Source organism: Toxorhynchites rutilus, chromosome 3 (genome assembly GCF_029784135.1).
Source record: "Toxorhynchites rutilus septentrionalis strain SRP chromosome 3, ASM2978413v1, whole genome shotgun sequence".
Lineage (NCBI taxonomy): Eukaryota > Metazoa > Arthropoda > Insecta > Diptera > Culicidae > Toxorhynchites > Toxorhynchites rutilus.
This window is the reverse complement of record NC_073746.1, coordinates 161,882,059-161,902,630: the sequence shown is the minus strand read 5'-3', so window position 1 is coordinate 161,902,630 and position 20,572 is coordinate 161,882,059. Positions and strand designations below refer to the sequence as shown.

At 35.7% G+C, this 20,572-nt stretch overlaps 1 protein-coding gene across 4 annotated transcripts in view; it reads left to right on the top strand.

The window, feature by feature from the left end:
- LOC129780443 (sodium/potassium/calcium exchanger Nckx30C) overlaps nucleotides 1-19,951 on the top strand; it is a 247,784-nt gene extending 227,833 nt beyond the window's left edge. For all 4 annotated transcript variants that reach the window (XM_055788728.1, XM_055788727.1, XM_055788726.1 and 1 more), the window contains 3 exons: nucleotides 1,397-1,654; nucleotides 1,723-1,859; nucleotides 10,148-19,951. In XM_055788728.1, coding sequence (XP_055644703.1) covers nucleotides 1,397-1,654; nucleotides 1,723-1,859; nucleotides 10,148-10,388 — 636 coding nt within the window. In that variant the 3' untranslated portion in view covers nucleotides 10,389-19,951. The remainder of the gene's footprint in view (nucleotides 1-1,396; nucleotides 1,655-1,722; nucleotides 1,860-10,147) is intronic.
- Nucleotides 19,952-20,572: the final 621 nt, after the last annotated feature.

Sequence of the window (20,572 nt, the reverse complement as noted above, 5' to 3'; positions counted from 1 at the left end):
ATGTGAAATCATGAAGAAGACAATATTAATTATATGTTTTGAAATATTCGAATACCTAATTTGACACAGGTGCACTGAACTAGAGCATTCAAAACAGTGGACAAACCACGATCACATTTTCGACTGGACAAACCAAAATCATTTGCTTTACTTTCTTTATCCACATTTTCCGTAGAACGAACGCTGCATTTTCTATATCTATTTCATAGAAACGTGTTCTGTTTTCTGATTTGATATCATTACTGAAAAACGTAGTCCGATGTCAACAAAAATGGTAATGCTTTCTAGAGTTCTCGTTATTGTGACACACAATAGTTTTAAATAAAGTAACACCAGTAACACCTATATTCGATCTTATCTCACCACATTCATCGGGTAGCCAGTCTACTTTTATCTATCATCATTACTCTGGAACTCTGCTCAGATACCTCTCTGGGCGGAGACAGCTGTTTTAAAGCATAATAAGGCGGAGCATCTGCATTTTGTTTTTCGATCACAAGGTATTTAACACAGTCTAAAATTCCAAGAAACTAATGGTTATATCCATACGGTATGAAACAGATCTATTCACACTTGAACATATTTATGGTAAAATTAAATTCAAAGTGAAATTAATTCCGAAGTGCATGCTCTGTGGGGTCACACGTTAGTTTCTATTAGAAAATGACATAAAACACTTTTTTAAACTATCTAACAATCGCTATTTTCAACTGTTTATTTTTTTTTGTATGAAGTAAACCTCCCGATTGTTTAGGGAGTATTATTCCACTCAAATGACTGCCTCGACTGACTTGTCGCCAATTGACTGAAGCCAATTTTTTTATTTGTTTTTTTTTTTCAAAAGATCTATGAAAGTAATCTTCCATATTTTCAAAAAAAAGTAATATTACCTTCATAGATCTTTTGAAAATAAACTAATAGAAAGGATGTGCCTCACTCCATCCCATCCAATCGACTATAGAATATTATTTCCTCACTACCTTTCGATCGAATGGTAATGTCAAAATATACATACATATCATATAATCTTTAATTAAAAACAAGATCAACAGATGCGCACCCTATATGAGTGGAACCTGTATCACATTGCCGTGAAAAAAGTGTCTTTCTCAGAATGGTATATATACTGAGAATATGTAATTTATTAGAAAGCTTTGTGGCAATGTAATGTTCATACGAAAGGTCAAAGTAGAGTTTTCAAATGAGAGCTCTGTACAGAACATGACTTATCGATTGTTTTGCAGACTCCATACTAACACTCCATGACTGTGTTTTTAGGCAATACCATAAATTAAAATTTCTACACTCAGACTTTCCTCTGATCCTGAAACACCAAAATTTACAAATATTCTAATCACAACGTAATTGTTCCCATTGTTTCACAACGCCATTCCAGGGTAACGAATTAGAAGAAGAACCACCTGAGGCATTAAGCATGTCTTGGCCAAAGACAACTAGGAAACGAATAACCTACCTATTAGTTGCTCCAATTATCTTTCCACTGTACTTAACACTTCCTGATACTAGAACACCAAGGGGCAAAAAGTATTTCCCGGTAACGTTCATCGGATCGATTGGGTGGATAGCCGCATACTCGTATCTTATGGTGTGGTGGGCTAACGTTGCTGGTGATACGGCGAAAATACCACCGGAGGTAAATTGGTGGGCTTATTGGGCGCAATTCGCACTGTGAACACTAATTTTCGCGTACTTTCTCCACAGGTGATGGGACTGACGTTTTTAGCAGCTGGTACCTCAATTCCCGATTTGATCACGTCTGTGATTGTAGCGCGAAAAGGCTTTGGCGACATGGCGGTTTCGAGCTCGGTCGGAAGTAACATTTTCGACGTGACGGTTGGGTGAGTAATTGATATTTGCTTACGCTATACAAACAATACCAACCCGATTGAAACATGATGGAAACGAGTTAATCTGTTCGCAACGATCGCGACATGAATGAATTTCATTAGTTATATTCGGCTTATGAGCGAGTATCCGTGTTTAGGAATATTTTAAAAGTGTATGTGTAAGTCTCGAAAAAATATCACAGGTATCGATTAACAACAACGTGTGTTATAATTTTAATTATTTTTATTTCACCAATGTTTTCTAAATTTTCATAACTTCAACCATGCGTTGTTTCGACTATTGCTCCTTGTTTTTTTTTTTGTCTGTGCTTCTTTCTTGAGTTTATTTAATCTTTTATGGAATTAATTGTTTTCGATACGATTCTTTTATATTTATCCTGATGCTTTTCTACTTTCATACACAAGTAAAAATAGTATGAATATTCAACCCTGTATCAACAGTCTGAGAACGAACTTTCTCAGGTTTATTAACACGCTAAGCCCCGATTTTTTTTGCTGCGCTTTCCATTCAGCACGCATCAACAGCGTTTGCACAATATCAGTGTCGGTCCCAGTTCCCAAAGATACTTATTGTATAGATAGAAAATAGTCAGCAATTCGACTAGAAAGTAGTCACATTTCATAAAACATCCGAAAACAAACCGTATATATTTTTATTTTATTATTTTGTAACTGTCAGTCTCAGTCAGTCAGCACTTTCGTACCAAAAAGCTCAACGTCGGCCCCTAGCCGCTGAGCTAAACGTGTTAACTAACTATTCGTGTGTCCCAATAAGAATCTGAAATCAGAACGATAACTCGTAAAAAAGCATATCGATTATTACCTGCTAGAACGTTATGACTCACCGTATATAACAATACAACGTACAATTTTTTTCACATGTTAGCGGCTACCCAAAATATAATTTTTAATTTCAATATTACATATTCAGCTACGACCGTTTGTTCAATATGTGAGTATGGCAACAGTTCGAAGTGTTGTGTCTCTGCTTAACATGAATTATCCCAAATTTTGAATAGTTTCTATACTCTGTTGTTTACACCAAATCAATTCCACAGTTGTAAGTTTACTGGCTGTTGAAATAAAACAAAGTGTTACCCAGATCCGCACTAGAAATTTTGTTTTACAAATATTTTTTTTACGTTCTACTACTACCGATCACTCAATTAACACGATTTAGCTTAAAACTAGAGGTTAAACTTACATCGAGACTGTCTGAACAGATACCGAAATAGGAGTATTACAGTATCCGGCGTTAAGAAAAAATCCACTCCAAGCAACAGAACCCTTTCGTCGCCCCGTCACCCAGATATGGGTGACACTTTCCTCGTTCAAATTTAATAGGATTTTCAAAAGGAATTTGACAGCAGAGGCACCTAAATGTAACTATAGGATATGTAGAAAAATAATAAAATCATAATCATATTAATATAATGTTTATACTATACTTTTATCAATTTATAGTACAGAAGGTTTGTACTGGAGTTTTTTGTGAAACACGTATAATATGACTTTGGCATGTCTTCGAATAGAAAGAAATTTTACTAGATCATGTAAAAGTTGTCTACAAACTATGTTTGGCCTTCATTTAATAAATCATCCGCAATTTGGGCCTCGCGAGAAACTCAAAAACAGAGCTTTGGGCGACGATCGTGTTAAAGAGCTATTTTGCTAGGATGCGACCGAGGAAATGACTTCTCTTTGCAAGAAATCATATTATATGTGATGAGCGAGTTCAGGAAAGACAACTCCAACCAACCACTCAAGCATCCATGGAATAACCACCCTAAGTCCCGATTTGATCCTTATTTAACAATCTTTGGGCCTATTTTCGACATCAAGGTGTAATAAACGAGAAAGCTTATTCTACATCTCTACATAAGGCTTGGGGCGATTTAGATCCACAGCACCTCCGAAACATCGTCGGAAGCATGTCAAAGCATCTGCATCTGACGATTTTCATGCCAACCTGTCTTAGGAGTTGGCAGCACCATCTCAGATAGCAGTGAAACGTTGTGGGTGTAAAGACATTGATCATTTAAGCAATTTGGCATACTTGGAATATTCAAAAAATAATTAAACTCCTTTTTGAAAGGGACCAATTTTTTTTTCTTTTTTTTTTACAACAATTTATAATTCAAAAAATATGAACCCTTCAAAATTTTGGTCGAAAGATGAAATGTAGGAAATTGTTTAAATTTTCACAAAAATACCATATTTTTTGTTGAAAAAATTACACTGAAAAACATATTCTGAAACTTGAAATTAATTATTCTCAGAAACGTTTAAATTCTCAAAAAAATATATATGAATAGCCTTTACAATTTCCAACCAGTCACCCATACATCGGAAGATGGGAACTTTTACAGGGAAAAAGTTTTTGTATGGAGATTCCTGAAAAAAATAATGTTCTACTCGTAACATTTTTATGTGTAAATTCCCGCGTTTGACATGTTCTAAATATAAAAAAAAGTCTATAGAACTTGCAAATTGGGATGATTTATACATAAAAATGTTACAAGCTAAACATTATTAGTGTTTTTTTCCGACGAAAACATGAAAAGAAGTTTCGAGAAAAAACTCTTTCCCTGTAAAAGTGCCATCTTCCAATGTATGGTTGATTTATTTGATATTGGAAATTGTAAGGGCTATTTATATCTATTTATTTCAGAATTTGAAATAGAATGATTTTGAGAAAAAAGAATTTTAATATAAAAAATTTCAAATTATTTTTAATGAAATTTTTCTCTAAAAATTTGTTTCATACATTTCAATGATAATTGAATAACTTGTTCTTATGTAACTGAGCCTGTAAAAATAAACGATTTAATAAAAAAAAAATAACTTGTTATATTTCATTCTTCAACCATTTAACTGGCCGGAGAACTAGGCATGTAATCAACGCAAATTACAATACAACGACATGTTTACATGCTAAAAAACACAAAATATTTTTTTCAACACGTAAAAAAATCAAAAACATTGAAAAAAATGATGGCAATATAGTTCCCACTACCCGGTTAGCGCAAAATGTTAGTGGCAATATAACTGCCACCTGCCCGGCTAGCGTAAAATGTTGGTGGTAGTATAGATGTCACCTTCCCGGTTAGCGCAAAATATTGGTGGCAATATAGATGCCACTTGCAATATAGATGCCAATTGCCAAACTCCATTACAGTGACATGTTTACATGCAAAAATACACTACACATTTTTTTCAATATGCAAAGAAATTTTAAAAAATTGAAAAATTGGTGGCAATATAGTTGCCACCTGCCCGGTTAGCGTAAAATATTGGTGGCAATATAGATGCCACCTGCCCGGTTTGCGTAAAATATTGGTGACAATATAGCTGCCACCTGCCCGTAAAAGGGCTATCCGTAAAAGGGCTGTCCGGCCAGCGTAAATGTTGGTGGCAATATAGTTGCCCGTCTAACGGAAAACACTTGATGGTGAAAATGAATTTTTTTGTATTTGAATTTTTAATGTTAGCTTCAACAAAAACAACTAATAAAACTCATGATCAGACTCAGCAGGTCCTAAACAACTTCAGCAAAACGACTGTTTTTCAATGACTTTACGGAACATTTGCTCAGGCTGCTCTAAATTGGGAGTTGTTAACACAAAAATGGCTCAAAAATGAATAGTTTTTGATTTTTTTTTTGCGCTCAGAAAAATCAGGCATGGTGCTAGACATCAGAACTTCTAACCTTATGTGGTAACTTTACCACATAAGGTTAGAAGTGATAATTTATTGTTAATGAAGAGACAAAAATAAAATCGTTGGTGGCATTATAGATGCCGGTACCCGTTAAAGGGTTAAACAATATTTTGTAGGTCTTATAATTCGTAAGTTAAAATTTTTCGAAAAAAAGGTGGAAAAACTAAAAATTTTAAAATATTTCCCACTCAAAAACTATAAGACCTTCAAAATTTAAGTTAAAGTTTAAACTATCAAACAAATATAAATATAAAAATATTTCGAAAATTAAAATTCATTCGTTTCAAAAATGGTTTTTTTTTAATTTAAAAAAAATATATAAATAGCCCTTAAAAGTGCAAAGTTGTTGTCAGAAAAACTTTCTGTTAAAGTGCCCATCTTCTAATGTATGGGACGAATTTCATGCCAACTCGTCTTAGGAGTTGGCAGCACCACCTCAGATAGTAGTGAAACGTTGTGGGTATACAGACATGGTTCATTTAAGCAACTTTGCATACTTGAAATATTCGAAAAACAATTAGACTACTTTTTGGAAAAAGCCAAATTTTTTTTCTTAATTTTTTAACAAAAAATTTTAACTTGGAAACTATGATACCTACAAAATTCTTGTCGTAGGATGAAATGTAGAAAATTGTTTAAATTTTCACAAAAAAATACCAAAAAAAATTGGAAAAAAAATTCGCTGACAAAAATGTCACACACTCTTTACAGACACACGGGCCAAAGGTTGTGCAGTCCACTGATCATTCAACAAGAGCCAAAGGTTGTACCGCTCATGACAACTCTACACGAACTGATGATTGCGCCGGCTAGTGACCATTCTATCCTGGATTCCTCGAGTCGAGAAAGACGCACCACGCTAGATATGAGGTACAGACTAGGGGGGCGTTGCTGATTAATGGTCAGCTGCATCCCAATAGGAAGTATCCCGTGTCGGGCACACGTACAGAGCATTGGAGACAGCAACATCCGAATTACGAAAACACTTGTAATACTAACCTCGAGCCAACCGCGAGTAATCGGTTACATATTACTAACATAGATAATAAGAAAAATTGTATTGAACTCCCGGCCCCGTGAGGCTAACGCCATATGAGCCTTTATAAAAATATATATTTTGGAAAAAAAAAAAATGTTATTTTAAAAATTTAAATTCATTTTTCTCAAAAACGTATTTTGTAATATTCCCAAAAATACATATATGAATAGCCCTTACAATTTCCAACAAGTCGTCCGTACATCGGAAAATGGGCACTTTTACAGGGAAAAAGTTTTTCGAACAACTTTTTCATGTTTTCTTTGAAAAAAATACAATTTAACCTAATTTTGTTTAAAGTCAAGATAGCGATATAGTGTATTCGGCAAAGTTTTAGATCTTGTTAAAATATAAACTTTTGTCGAAGTCATCAATTTTCTATCTTTTATAGTTTTTGGAATATAAGTCATTTTTGTATGAAGACTCCTGAAAAAAATAATGTTTTGCTCGAAACATTTTTGTGTGTAAATTCTCACGTTTGACATGTTTCTAAATAGAGAAAAGTTAGCAGAGCATTTAAAATGCGATAATTAATTTTTTTCACCACAATCTGAGATGATGAAAATTTCGCGCCCAAAATATCAAGGTGTCGAAAAGGCTGAAAAACGGCTACTCAGATTGTTCGGTTCGGAAAAAAAATATTATACTGACTAAGAATTTCTATTAATTACAATTACATTAATTACAACTAGTGTTAAATCATAATTCAGATAAAGGTTTTTTATGTAATAGTTTTATAATTGATCACTCTTTCTGCTGCGAATAAATTAGGATGATTTGCATATCATTCTAATTTGAATTTTTGTAAGAAATTATATGCTGTATATCAAGAAAACGTTCCCAGTGAAACATTTGCCGTCTCAACGTAGGTATTCCTCTTTATTCCGCTCGGCGAATGACGTGAGATAGCTAAGTTTCTCGTTTTATTTTTGAAGCCACATATAAGGATACGACTTCAAATCTCACCCAGCGACAAACTATAGTCATGCCATTCGCCTACGGGAATGCAGTGACTTGAGTCATCCACGCCATTCGCCGCGCAGAATAAAGGAGATTATACTTACGTCATTTTTATTAGTACCTAGTTGAGATTTCTCATGCCAAAAACACGCCTAGAATAGATTCTGAATGACAATTTCGTTGGAGAAAAATCCCATATACTCTGTACAACTTCTATAAGATCAGGTGATAATCTTGCTGCTTTATATCATTGTATACAAACAACGCTTCAATTTATATTCTAGTGTATTATTGCTAGTAACTACCATGCACTGCAAGATTTTCATACGTGTGTGTGCAATCGCTGTGCGTAAACAAATGTTTTTGTATTTTCCAAGTGTCAAGTTTTTATAAGATCAGTTACATTTTCCGTTGTTTTAGTTGTATGATCAATAAATTTGGAAAATTCCGAAGTGAATAGTGCTCACGGATAGAGAAAAAGGACGAATCGATGCATTTCACCAAGAAAATGTTCGTATCAGAGAAATTGCTCGTCGGATTGGATGATCCCATCAAGTAGTGCTCAATTATTAGGCGAATCCTCAAGGATACGGTAAGAAGAGAAGAGCTACACGTAAATCGAACTTTTTTATCTTAAGATAATTTTCGTTGTATATTACACTGTAGCCATTTTAGGCGTAAGAGTATTCCTATTCTATCGATACACATGTGGCCTTTTTCGGCGTAAGAATATTCCTATTGTTCGAATATTCACAGTTGTATTGTTCACAGCGGGACTGTCGATATGAGGCTTCCATTGTTGTGTTATAAATAGCACCAATTACCGATGCAGCAGTTCGTATGTGGAGTGAGAGGTTGGAATCACCATCACCATGATGATTGTTGCATGGACGTAGTAGCTAGAATAACACACAGAGATGGTCAGTTAAGGGCCCTGAGTTATGAGCTCATGATCGTTCGCTTAGTAGCGCAACCAATTAGGCTACGTCCCAAGATGATAAGATGGCATTTTTTATTACTTTTAACGTAGCTAACTTATCTTCAGTGACGAAAAATGTTCAATTTGGATGGTCCTCATGATTTCAACGGATACTGGCGTGATTTACGGAAGGAGGAACAGTATTTTTCAACCAGGAACTTTGGTGGAGGCTCGTGCATGGTTTGCGCGGGATTCTATGCTACCGAAAAACTCAAGATAGCTTTCACATCCTTCAAAATGAATAGCAAGGATTACATACATCCTCTCTTCAGTAGATATCGGCGCAAAAAATCCATTTTTCCAGCCACCAAGGAAACTAAGCAATGGGTTGGGATCCAAAAACTTGGCTTATTGGACTGACCGGCTCGCTCTCCAGACTTGAATCCTGTTGAAAACCTTTGGGGAATCCTAGTACCCAGAATCTACGCTGAGGTAAAACAGTAAACCTCGGTTAATGAACTCGAGGCCGCAATTTCGGAGACATGGGAAAATAACGATAAATTCGTACTGCAGAATTTGATAAACATGGAATACTACTACACGAATTTTTCAGGTTATTACAATAAATGGCAATTATTGACATGTAATTGTGCTGATTGTTCTGAATTTTTCATTGATAATACTTATGAATTTTTAAATGGTCTTATATAAACTGGACAGCTGAAATCATCATATTCAGTCTAATAAATATACAAACGAAACTTTTGAATGAAATTTGACGTTAAATATACTTTATTCCAAGCGTTCAATTATCTATGAAAATATTTTGTTGAAATTAAAACTGTTTGTGTTACAACGAAATATATTCAAGGTGGTCTTGTAGAAGTTGGACAGAGTGTAGTCATAAATAGTTTAATTTTATGACAAGATTTTTCCTAGACCATTACCATTGCGAAGTGAACCTTAGCTAAGCTACGTGCACCATCATATCCAAGTAAAAAGAGACTAAGAATTCATAAAACTTATGTACAATGGCCAGCATGTATGAAGGGCGTTTCGATTGAAATTTGGTCGACTCAAAGTAATGCTTTTGATGGTGCCTTTAAAAACATGACCACCCCTCGTTTTGTAAGAGTGTGCATGCTTGCCTCTATTTCAATTTAGACATTTGCTCGCCTGTTATCAAAATGTCGTCCAAAAACGCATCAAAATTTTGCTCGCGCAAAATCCGAACTACTCGCACGTCAAATTATCAAAAAAGTTAAAAGAGACCAAATCAACTATCACCAACATAATGGAAGGGTTCAGGGAACGCTTGTCGATAGCCTGGAAACCAGGAAGCTTCTTTTTCGAGCACATCGGATGGTAAATACCCGATAACACGTGTGATGCTGTCTTTTGGTGCTTGAGTCAATAGAATATTTTATCTGTATAAACAAAAGATTGGATATACCCTCACAAAAATAGTCCAACGAAAAAAAAAACCCGTTTGACATATTTCAAGCAAGTAAAAAGAAGGGTCATTTGTAGAAAAACAATGCGAATTTGTTAAAGTTTCCATTATGTTTCTGGTAACCTTCATTTTGTTTCTTCCAGCACATGACAATCCAATGGAACTAATGGCAAAATTATTTCACCTTTCAGCCTGCCCATTCCGTGGTTATTATACGGCATCATCTACGGACAGCCGGTGGAGGTCAACTCGGTCGGCATGGTGTGCTCGATCACGATCCTGTTCTTGATGTTGGTGTTTGTCATCATTTCGATAGCCTGTTTCCGTTGGCGCATGAACAAAGGCCTAGGGTTCACCATGTTTTTGTTATACTTCGTATTCGTTGCCATTTCACTAATGTTCGAATACGATGTGTTGGTGTGTCCGGTTTAAGTAAAAATACGCTTCAACACGCTAGAGCCAGTGGATATATCGTATAAGTTAGTGGTTACGTTTACAAACATAAAAAATACGAAAAAGACGAAAAAAAACTAAAATAAATTAAAAAGACCTAGAGTGTAAAAAATACAAACCCACATCAAGCTAGATAAATTTTATCTAGGGAACAGGATAACAAAAAACTGAGACTTTAGTTAAATATATTATTATGTATAGATATAGTGAAGAATGATTACTTTAAAAAGCAAAACAACAATAGTTCAGTAAGCAAATGAGGTGTAGGTAAGTGAAATTCATTCGATTTAGGAAGCGTTTAGCGAAAAGCGCGTACGGAATGCAAAAAAAAGAACTCGGTTATTCCGCTGCAGAGATGAATGCAAATCCCTAAATGAAACGACAAAATAAACAACATAACACAAAATGAAACTTCTATTGAAAACACTTATTTTAGATTTTTATCTCCTGTTCTTCATGCAACTATAGTATCGAATCTATTATTATACATTTTAAATTGTATTCAACCAAAAACCTATATTCGAACGAAATCTTACCTAACAAGAATACATCTAGTTAATAACGAACAACAACAAAACACAACTAATTAAACCAGTAAAACTGTATTTAAGCATACATCTCTTTCTTCTAAAGGAACAAATTCTATAAGGATCTATACATAAACGAAACAAAATAAATTTAAGCAACAATTTTCAAAAACAGAAATCTATTACATGAACTTAAGCATAACACCTTAGAAAATTTGAAACATCAAACCATCGGTTTAGCTCTTTCCACTTACATTAAACCAACTGTACACGATTCATTATAGTGCCATTATTATCTAGGGCCGGTACTTAAGTGCATACTCTGATGCTTCGAAGAACATTTGAATGCAGCACCACACCGATATTCATAGTCATATATTTCCTTTATATTCCAAGTAATACCTACTATTCATGACATGTTGCCGCAAACACTAAATCTTTCTAACACCCTGTTTCCACCCCCTATCTATTCCACTCGTTTCACTGGCTAGGAAATCCTGGCATTAAATAGCAAAGTAGTGAAACATTGTAGCAACAAAAATCTTGATGCGGTTCTCTCTGAACACATTACGCATAGTCATTCCTCCAGCTGTATCAACCCTACGTCAACATATTTGCATCCATCAATATCAACGGAAAATTAGTGATAAAAAAAAACTTCCACGCCAATCTTGTTGCTTCATATTGCATCACCTAGCAAGTGGCTAGCTTTGAACAACCTGATGGGTTCTCACACCCACTCTACTCCATATGTCAACTCTTGTTTAGGAAGATGCACATCACAAGACACGATTGCGCGCCTATGCAACACACATCGCGGGAAAGCGAAGCTACATGTAAATCATATCATATACTCACAAATGTGCTTTCGCGAGAGGTTTTGCAAAAATAAAAATTCAGAAAAAAAAGAACATACAAATCTTCTAGTCCTCTCAGTATAGTGACGCCAATATTCGTTGTTTTTGTTCCAATTTTTTTGTTAAAACTTTCCTTTAAATTATTGTACGATAGTCTGAAGTTTTTTTTTCACTTTACTACCGTGAAAACCTGAACATGAACAGTAGACGTCGTTCATAAAAGCGTTTCATGAAGAGCTTCCCCGAGACATCAGCTGTCCCAAAGATGTTCCTCAAATGACTCCACCCAAGGCCCATGTTTGAAACGACGTTAGTATTTATCAGAGTTAGGACTTATAGAAAATAATACTTCTTGAAATCTTAATTATAGAGGTTTGTCATCTTGTTGCGACCGATTTGCGATCATCTTGAAAAGTTTGGAAAAAAATACGCTTGTGTATGGTTTGTGAACAATCATCAATTGTCCCACCTTCTGTATTTATATACTTGTACTAAATGTCAAAACGGAATAACTTTGAGATTTGCTTGGTAGTGTAAGACCATAGGGCATCTTTTTCGGCGGAAAACAGTTCGTTATGGCATCTTTTTTTCGATTTTTTTTAAATTCTGGTGAATAACGGAAAAGCATTTCTCTCCTCCATAATTTCACCATCTTATCCAACTAGAACATGAAATCAACTAAACCTGAAACACAGATTACACCGGTGCCCAGAGTGTAAACACATCCAGCTATATCCTCCATTCATACACCCCCTCCCAGAAAGTCTACCGCAGGCGACAAATGAATATATAAAGAGGAAAAATCAATGATAATAAAATGAAATGTTAACAAATTTTTGAAGGGTTTTCTTATTTTTGTTTTTTATTGACGAATAATGTGGTTAAAAGTAGTGGATAAATATTAAAGAGATATAAGTATAAACCGTAGCTAAAGGCATGACGTACACCATGGATAAAGAATTGATGAGCGGTTATCGAATTATAAAACCCAAGACAACACTGCTACCAAACACAAAAGAAACGAATGAAAGGTAGCACGTAAACAAGATAATTTAAAGCGCTAGAAAAATTGTCATAGTTTTTAAAAAGTGTGTCAATTGTTAAGCTTTTCACTAATTCGAACGAAACTACATATCTTCTTCGGTTTTTAATATATCGTTGTTTCTTGACTGTTGTGGGTGTGACTCAACCAAAATTTCACCAATAAGTTCACTACTGTTTGTCGATTTGTTTATCGTGAAAATTACAATGATTAAATCGAAAAGATGAAAAACATCGATGGTACTTGTGACTTTCAACCGGAAACACCCAAATTCCGATTTGTTGAGGCGGGATGGCAATTTGTAAATACAGAAATCAACCACAATAGTAACAAAAATACAAAAATATTACAATGTTTGAGACTAAGTGGTGAGTGCGTAAAGGTCATTTAAAATAGAGAAAATCGATTTCTCCCGTCCATTACACGAACATTACAAAAACGGAAACCAATTAGAACGTGAGAGAAACAGACAACCATGCCTTGGAATATCCAAGCCTTGGAATAGTCGAGATATTTTTTTCCAAGTGAACACTACACTTCAAACTTCCTCCTTGGACTGAACTGACACTTTCGAAGAATGCTCTATAACACTTGGCTCCTTCTATCCAAAATTGCAAAATTCACACCGTCGATGTATGGATCATGTTATATATCAAACGACAGAACTAATTCTTTCCGACGATGTTCAATAGTGATCATTGCGGAACATATGATTCAAAACGAGAGCGTTTAATGCTGAACGAAATCCAGGAGTACCGTGACAGATAAACAAACAATTAAGCAAATAGCATACAAAATGAGATCACACACATACAGAGATACAAGCACAAACAAACAAAATAATGTGTTGTTAATGTTTTGAGGGAAAACCAACAAATATGCTTACAGTCTGTAGCGAGACTGACAAAAAACGAATCGTAGAAAAACAAAATTACCATACAAATATAAAATGACATCCGAATAGGAAACAGGAACAAAATAACGAAATCATATGATGGGCAAATGTATCAGAAGCGGCTTAACACAGGCGCACACAGGCGCACACAGGCGCACAAAGCATATGGAAGCTGAAGTTTGAAAGTTCTCTCGGACTAAATATGTGCATTAAACTTTAGTCGCATTATTGCCTATATTTTGTAGTTCTAGAGAAAATGTCTATGTTTCATAGGTTAAACATTTTGCCAAAAAGCTCTTGACAGTCTGAAGTATTCGACAGATTGAAAAAAAATCGGTTATCGTGATGAAAACCAGTTTTGCTACATTGTAAAATATGAATTGTACTGAAATGTAAATAACATCAGTAATTTTACGATCGAAAAAAGTTTCAAACATAGAGGCCTCCTTTGGACATTTTAGCGTTCAGTTTCGGGCCCATATTCTGAAGGTGGGCGTACACTGTTTGCCCGGAGGTCAAATATTTGATATTTTTTGACAGATAAGGTTTGATTTGATATTTGTACAAACACTATTTTGTTTGCCACTCTTCAATTTTAAACAGTAGTAAACAATATCAAACACCGAACATGGAAAAAAATCAACTGAAATATCCAAGGTAACCTAACCATGTACCGACAGGTTCGAAGAACAGACTGAAAAAATATTTTAGGCATCCAATAATTGAATATTTGCTTGTCGTGTTTTGTGTAGAATATATTTGATCAGTACACGTTGACCAAATTTTATCTGTCAAAAAGAGTCAAATATTTGGCATCGGTCAAACAGTGTATGAGCACCCTGAGCACCACGTTTATTTGTCAGTAACACGATCGCTTTCAGAAAGTTTAAGTCCTTGTTTCGTCAACTTGTGTGGCACATGCAGGAGTTGACATGTTGTTCTGACGAAGACTAAAAGCGATTTCATGTTATCTGAGGAATACCTTTCGTTGTTTTTCCAGACGATTTTTTGATACTTCTAATGGAACCACATAATGGAACCACATAATCCAGGAGACTGTGAGAAATTTGTGGGGCATTTTAGAGTAAATTAATACCAACTTTTATCACGAAACCTTCCAAACAAGAAAATAACAACTGTATGCAACATTCGACGAAGTGACAGGAACGAGATAGTACACAACAAAATACTACTAATCATATTTGGGTATATTCGGGTGGATAATGATAAGGTGAACAATTTCATAAAAACGTGTAGATGATTCAAAAATATCGCTGTTACAAATTATATCATTTATTGAGCGCTTTGCGCAACAGGTATCGGTTGCCCTTATTGTCAATCAAACCTTTAACCCTTTCACTACGGTAGTGTCTCCGACGGAGCACGGAGCTACCGCTGAACGAAGGCACTGCGCCGAAAAGTATGAATATCACGCTGGTGTGATCGATGTGCAGTATCACCCTGATGTCGTCTAAAGACGACGCTCGTACACACAAGACATGGCGCGAATGTCGTCTATAAACGACGCTCGTACACACAAGACATGGCGCGAATGTCGTCTATAAACGACGCTCGTAGTGGAAGGGTTAATAAAAGAAAGTACTACTGAAGTAAAGTATTACTAATTAAGCGATTATGATTCGACAAATTTCGACGTTTTATTCGTCCGGAAGTAGTCCGTTCCGAACGAAAAATGGGTGATCGCGAGCGGAACGATGCTCAACGATGCTGGCAATTTTCGAAGGGATCAACTTCGTTGCGTGGACGTTCCGAATACTCACCTTCCTCGAAGAACACGAGCTAATCGAGTGAATCGAAACGTATATCGGTCATGTTGCGAAGTTGAAGGTCGAGGCACCGGACGTGGTAGAGGTGAAAACTCGGAAAGAAAAGGTTTCGGAAAAGTACCAGAAGAGAGACAGAAAGTGCAAGTCGATGCTTGTATCTCGAATACACAACGACCAGCTGCAGCGCCGGCAAGGACGTGAAACCCCCAAGCAGATGTGGGATGCTTTGGTGAAAATATTCGAACAGAAGAGTGTGGCTAAGCTACTTCAAATGGATCGACAACTGCACGAGCTGCGACACACGGCATGCATGCGATGAAGAGCGCGTAGAGCAGCAAATGGGTTATGGCAGACTTTTCAGGAGACGTTCCGGTGCTATCCGTGGTTGACGGAAAGACCATTGAAGCGACGGTGACAGATGCAGTTTTCTTCCCGGCGGTCCTTTGTAATCTATTCTTGATCAGTAATATCAAATCTGCAGGCATATAACCCGGTCAAAGGAAGAGGTGCCACGCTGCTTCAAGGAATACGAGGCGATTTGATATGAGGATTTCCTGTCTGCGTTCGGACAACGGCAGGGAGTACACCAACAAGGAGATGCGGTCGTTTTGAAACTGTAAAGCAAGAGCAGGAGTTGACCGTGTCATACTGTCCAGAGCAGAACCGTACCAGCGAGCGAATGAATCGAACGTTAGTGGAGGCTCGTTCGATGGTGTTCGACTTCGGGATAAGTCGTGAGTTTTGGGGAGGGACGGTATACACTACTGCATTCCTGGCGAATAGAAATCTTGCTAGCGCCATTGGTGAGAGTCTGACGCCGTTCGAGATGTTAGTGGGAAGGAAGCCCACGAAGTTTCAAAACTGCGAGTTTTTGGTTCCGTGGCTTCCTTTCATATTCCGAAAGAGGACCGCCAGAAACTCGAGCTGGAAAGAAGTATTTGTTGGATATGGGACAAACGATTATAGAATCTGGAAGGCGTCGATGCGAAGAATCGTAACGGTTTAAGATGCCATCATCGGCGAAGGCGAAAAAGTTATCGAAGCTGAAAAAAGCGAACAATGAGTTAACACATTGTGGACCGCTCAAGAGATTTTTCGTGTTTCGCGTTCCGTCTGTTACGGATGGCAACCGTAACCGTAAAGTGCAGCAGAAGCTAGAGAGGAAGGCCGAGAGCAAGGTAGTCTCATCATCCCGCGCCTTAGAAGGGAGGTCGGAGCAACCAGCCAAACTATGAACAAGTACATTTATGCGGAAGCGTCAGTCTAGGACGGCCGTGTCTGAGCAACAGACAATCACTCAGGAAGAGCGGCTGACAACAAATCACTGGAGATGAACCGGCTAAAGATAGACGTTGTACCGAAGTCCTCCAACCCTCCCAAAGGCCCCCAGCTGCGACCGATAGAAAATTGCTGGGCGAACCACAAACGGAGGACTTACTCCAATAATTTTGCGGTCTTACAGAGATGCAGCCAAGGTCACGAAATATCTGAAGAGCATGCTGACAAATATCATCTCATCGATCATGGCTAAGGTTCCGGTCAACTACCGTAAAGATGCCTGGCAGGGCGTCGAATAATTTTTTTTAGTAGACTTAATAAATGTAGCATTCGAGGAAAATTTGGTCCATTGAATCATCTTATGTAGTTTATTTTTTCATCGCCATCCGCCATCATTTGTCCTATTTTTAATGCATACATTACTTGCACTCACATTTGTGAGTAACATGAGTAATTCGTTTCACGAATCTTGTTCAACTTGTTTTCGTTGTAAATGTTGTTCTTAAATAATAAGCTATCACTAGACGATAGTTTGACATATTCGCAAGACTTCGTAATTCAATGTGAATGATTTTAGCGAAAAAAAATCGCAAGACGAATTTCGCACGTGGAAAATAATAACTAAATGTATTTGCAATGCACCAATGCTGGGTTAATACTCGAATATGAAAGATGGTGCAGATGGTACCAAAATTTTGTTTGAACGTTTCTTTCTTCAATTGAAACAGCTTTAGTTAGAAATGTGAAGAACTATTTCCTCTAATCAAAGTTAACATTTTTTCAAACTTCAATACACTGAATACATGTCACGCTTTTAGTGCTAGAGAACTTCCAACCATGCTATATGTATCGTGAGCTTTCCGTGTGAGGTTCGTCCCCATTCAGCGCAGTTATCGGCAAACATGCTTTGAAATTTATGAGCACCAACTGCAGACATTACATACACAGAGTAAACAAAAAAAAACAAATGAGAAAACCTCGACGCCATTATCATATGTGATACTTAGTTTGTGTTTAATTAATTAAAATGAGATAGAGTAGTTGTTGCCGCAAGTGGCTCTCATTAAACAACTAAAACAGTTCAGTCAAATGAAAACACGAAACAAACGCTAAGCTCTGCAGAGCTACAGTAACGACACAGTAGAAATTATAGAAAATTGAACGAACGAAATGCGGTTCACTCATACAGTCGTCGCCGTACGTCATCATCGACTTATGAAATGCCATTATATATTTGAGGTCACAGTTTTTCGTCGTTGTCAGATGCATAAAAATCATTACACATAAGAGGAAGACAAAGAGAAGAATGGATTTCGCATCAATTGTTTGTCTGGTATTTTTATGGAATAGCTGAATAGTAATCAAGGAGTTTTTGTTTATACGAAAAAATAAAGACACAATTTTAACCATAAAATGTATTAAACGTTAATTGTTATACACGTTTTTTATTTATATATTGAAGAAAAAGAAAACAAAAAACTGACAAGAACGGATATGTAAAAAAACAATTATATAGAAACGGGAAAATAATTTTTATGGGGAATATAAGCAAAACCAAATATATTGTTATTTATAGACGATAAAAGATTAAATTTAATAACTGAAACAGAAAAACAAACGCTTTTAGACTTCCAGTTTATGACGAATAATTCAAGTAAACAAATAAACAAAACCAGTATAAGTCATTCATACCAAATGAATTGAGACACATTATTGCAAAAAAAAACAAACTATTAAAAAAAACAGAAAATGTAGATAAAAGGATATAAATTTGTTTATAAATTTACCAAGGATAATGAAAAATAATAGCTAAGTAAGTTGCATTGTGAAAACAAACAAAAAACACAAGTCACATACACGCATGTAAAGTTTTGAACTAATACTACAGAATTTAATGAATGCATAATAAAATGTAGTGGTAAATTTATAAGACATGCATATACTCAACTACAAAAGTAAATGATTATACAGCAACACAAGTACTTGAAACCCGTAATCGAGTTTGAACCAGAAGCATTCTCCGAACGAAAGTAAAACGCAAATTCTCATATAATTATATCAATAATGAATATGAGATGAAAAATCTGCAGTGCTGAATCATTCAAAATCAACAATATAAACAATAAACCAGAGAAAGAACACAAACAACAACATTTTATGATCGTGTATGACGGGTTCATCGAAATTGTTGAACGTAGTGATTTTTTTTTCGTAGCTCGCTCATACGCAAGAAGCAACCGATTGAGTTAAAAGAGATTAAAAACAGTTAAGTGAGCGATTGAGAGGTTAATCTGGCCCATCCTAGCAAAACAACTGCGTGTGAAATGAATTGTTATAATAAAGAGTAGAGTAAAAAAAATAAAAACACAGACACTCCCCGATGCAGTTAACAAAGTGTAGCTTGTTTTGCTTTCTCCTCGCTAGAAATCTCGAAATTCAATGAATATAATTGGCAAGTAATAAGAAAAACATTCCACCTGCAACCGCTCACTTACATTTTAAAAACGAAGCAATAAGTAATGTAATTGATAACAAAGAAAAAAATAGTTCTTAAATTAACTTTGCATAAATTGTAGAAGGTTAAAAGTAAACGACAACAGTTTAATTAACAAACCAACACTCAAACACAGAACAAGTAAAACACTAGCAGTAACAATTAGTTTTTGTGTACATTGCAAACAGAGAGCAAACGATGTAAAAACAATGTGATTCTTATTTTTATTTTATCGTGAAATCAGTTTGTTCGTGGTGATCATCAGACTTAGTAAGCATTCGTATTTTTTATTGTTTTAGGACAACAAACAAAATCCATACAGAGAAAAAACATTAACTATTAGTATAAATTCGAATGCATGTATAAATTTTTAAGATAGGCATCAACAAGTAAAACGAGTATAAAAAAATGAAGTAACAGAGTTATATACTAAATGATATTGATTGTTGACAAATGAGATTGTCTCGCGCAGTATGTTGCGTTTGCTGTCTCATTTTTAATAAAAATGAAGAAAATAAAAAATAATAAAACTGATAAAAAATAAGGAAAAAAAACTTTTTTGTTAACTATTATACATATATAGATTTGATTTTATATATACCTATATATCATTCTCATTACAAAGCATATATAGAATATGAATAAACTGATTCTAAAGAAGAAACCCATGGAAAAGTGTTTTTGTGTAAAAACCGAACATAGAAATAAGCTTTGTGTGTTTTGTGTTAGGGCAAGCTTGAACCCGTCCGATGACCCAGAACCGATATCGAGAATTTAAAACTTTTTGTTCTATTTTTCTTCACGCACGCATGAATATATGCAAAGGGAGCTTCACCTTTGGTAATGCAAACATTAGTAGAATGTACAAATTTTGACATAGGACTATGTCTTTGATTTCTATATAGGGAGGTCACCCTACGAAAATTGTAACGATTCATCAAGAGTTTTCAAACGCATATTACTCAAATTTCAATAATACATTTATCCAGCAATTTTTCTGCTTGAAACACGAACAGAAAATATAGTAAAAAAGTTGAACAATATGACGATTGAAATGGGTATATTTTTTTGATAGCACTAACCACTCGCTCTTCTCCCCGACGCAACGAGCAATTTTATTGCCTACTAACGGGCGTAAGCTCACATTGCGAGTCGATACGGGTTATGAAATATTCTCCATTTGCCGATAATAGGCATTAATCAGTAGGCAGAATCAATGGAGGGGTGATCTCGGAAGATGTTTTTACTCTATTATCCCCAATACAATCAATTCGGGCTCATTC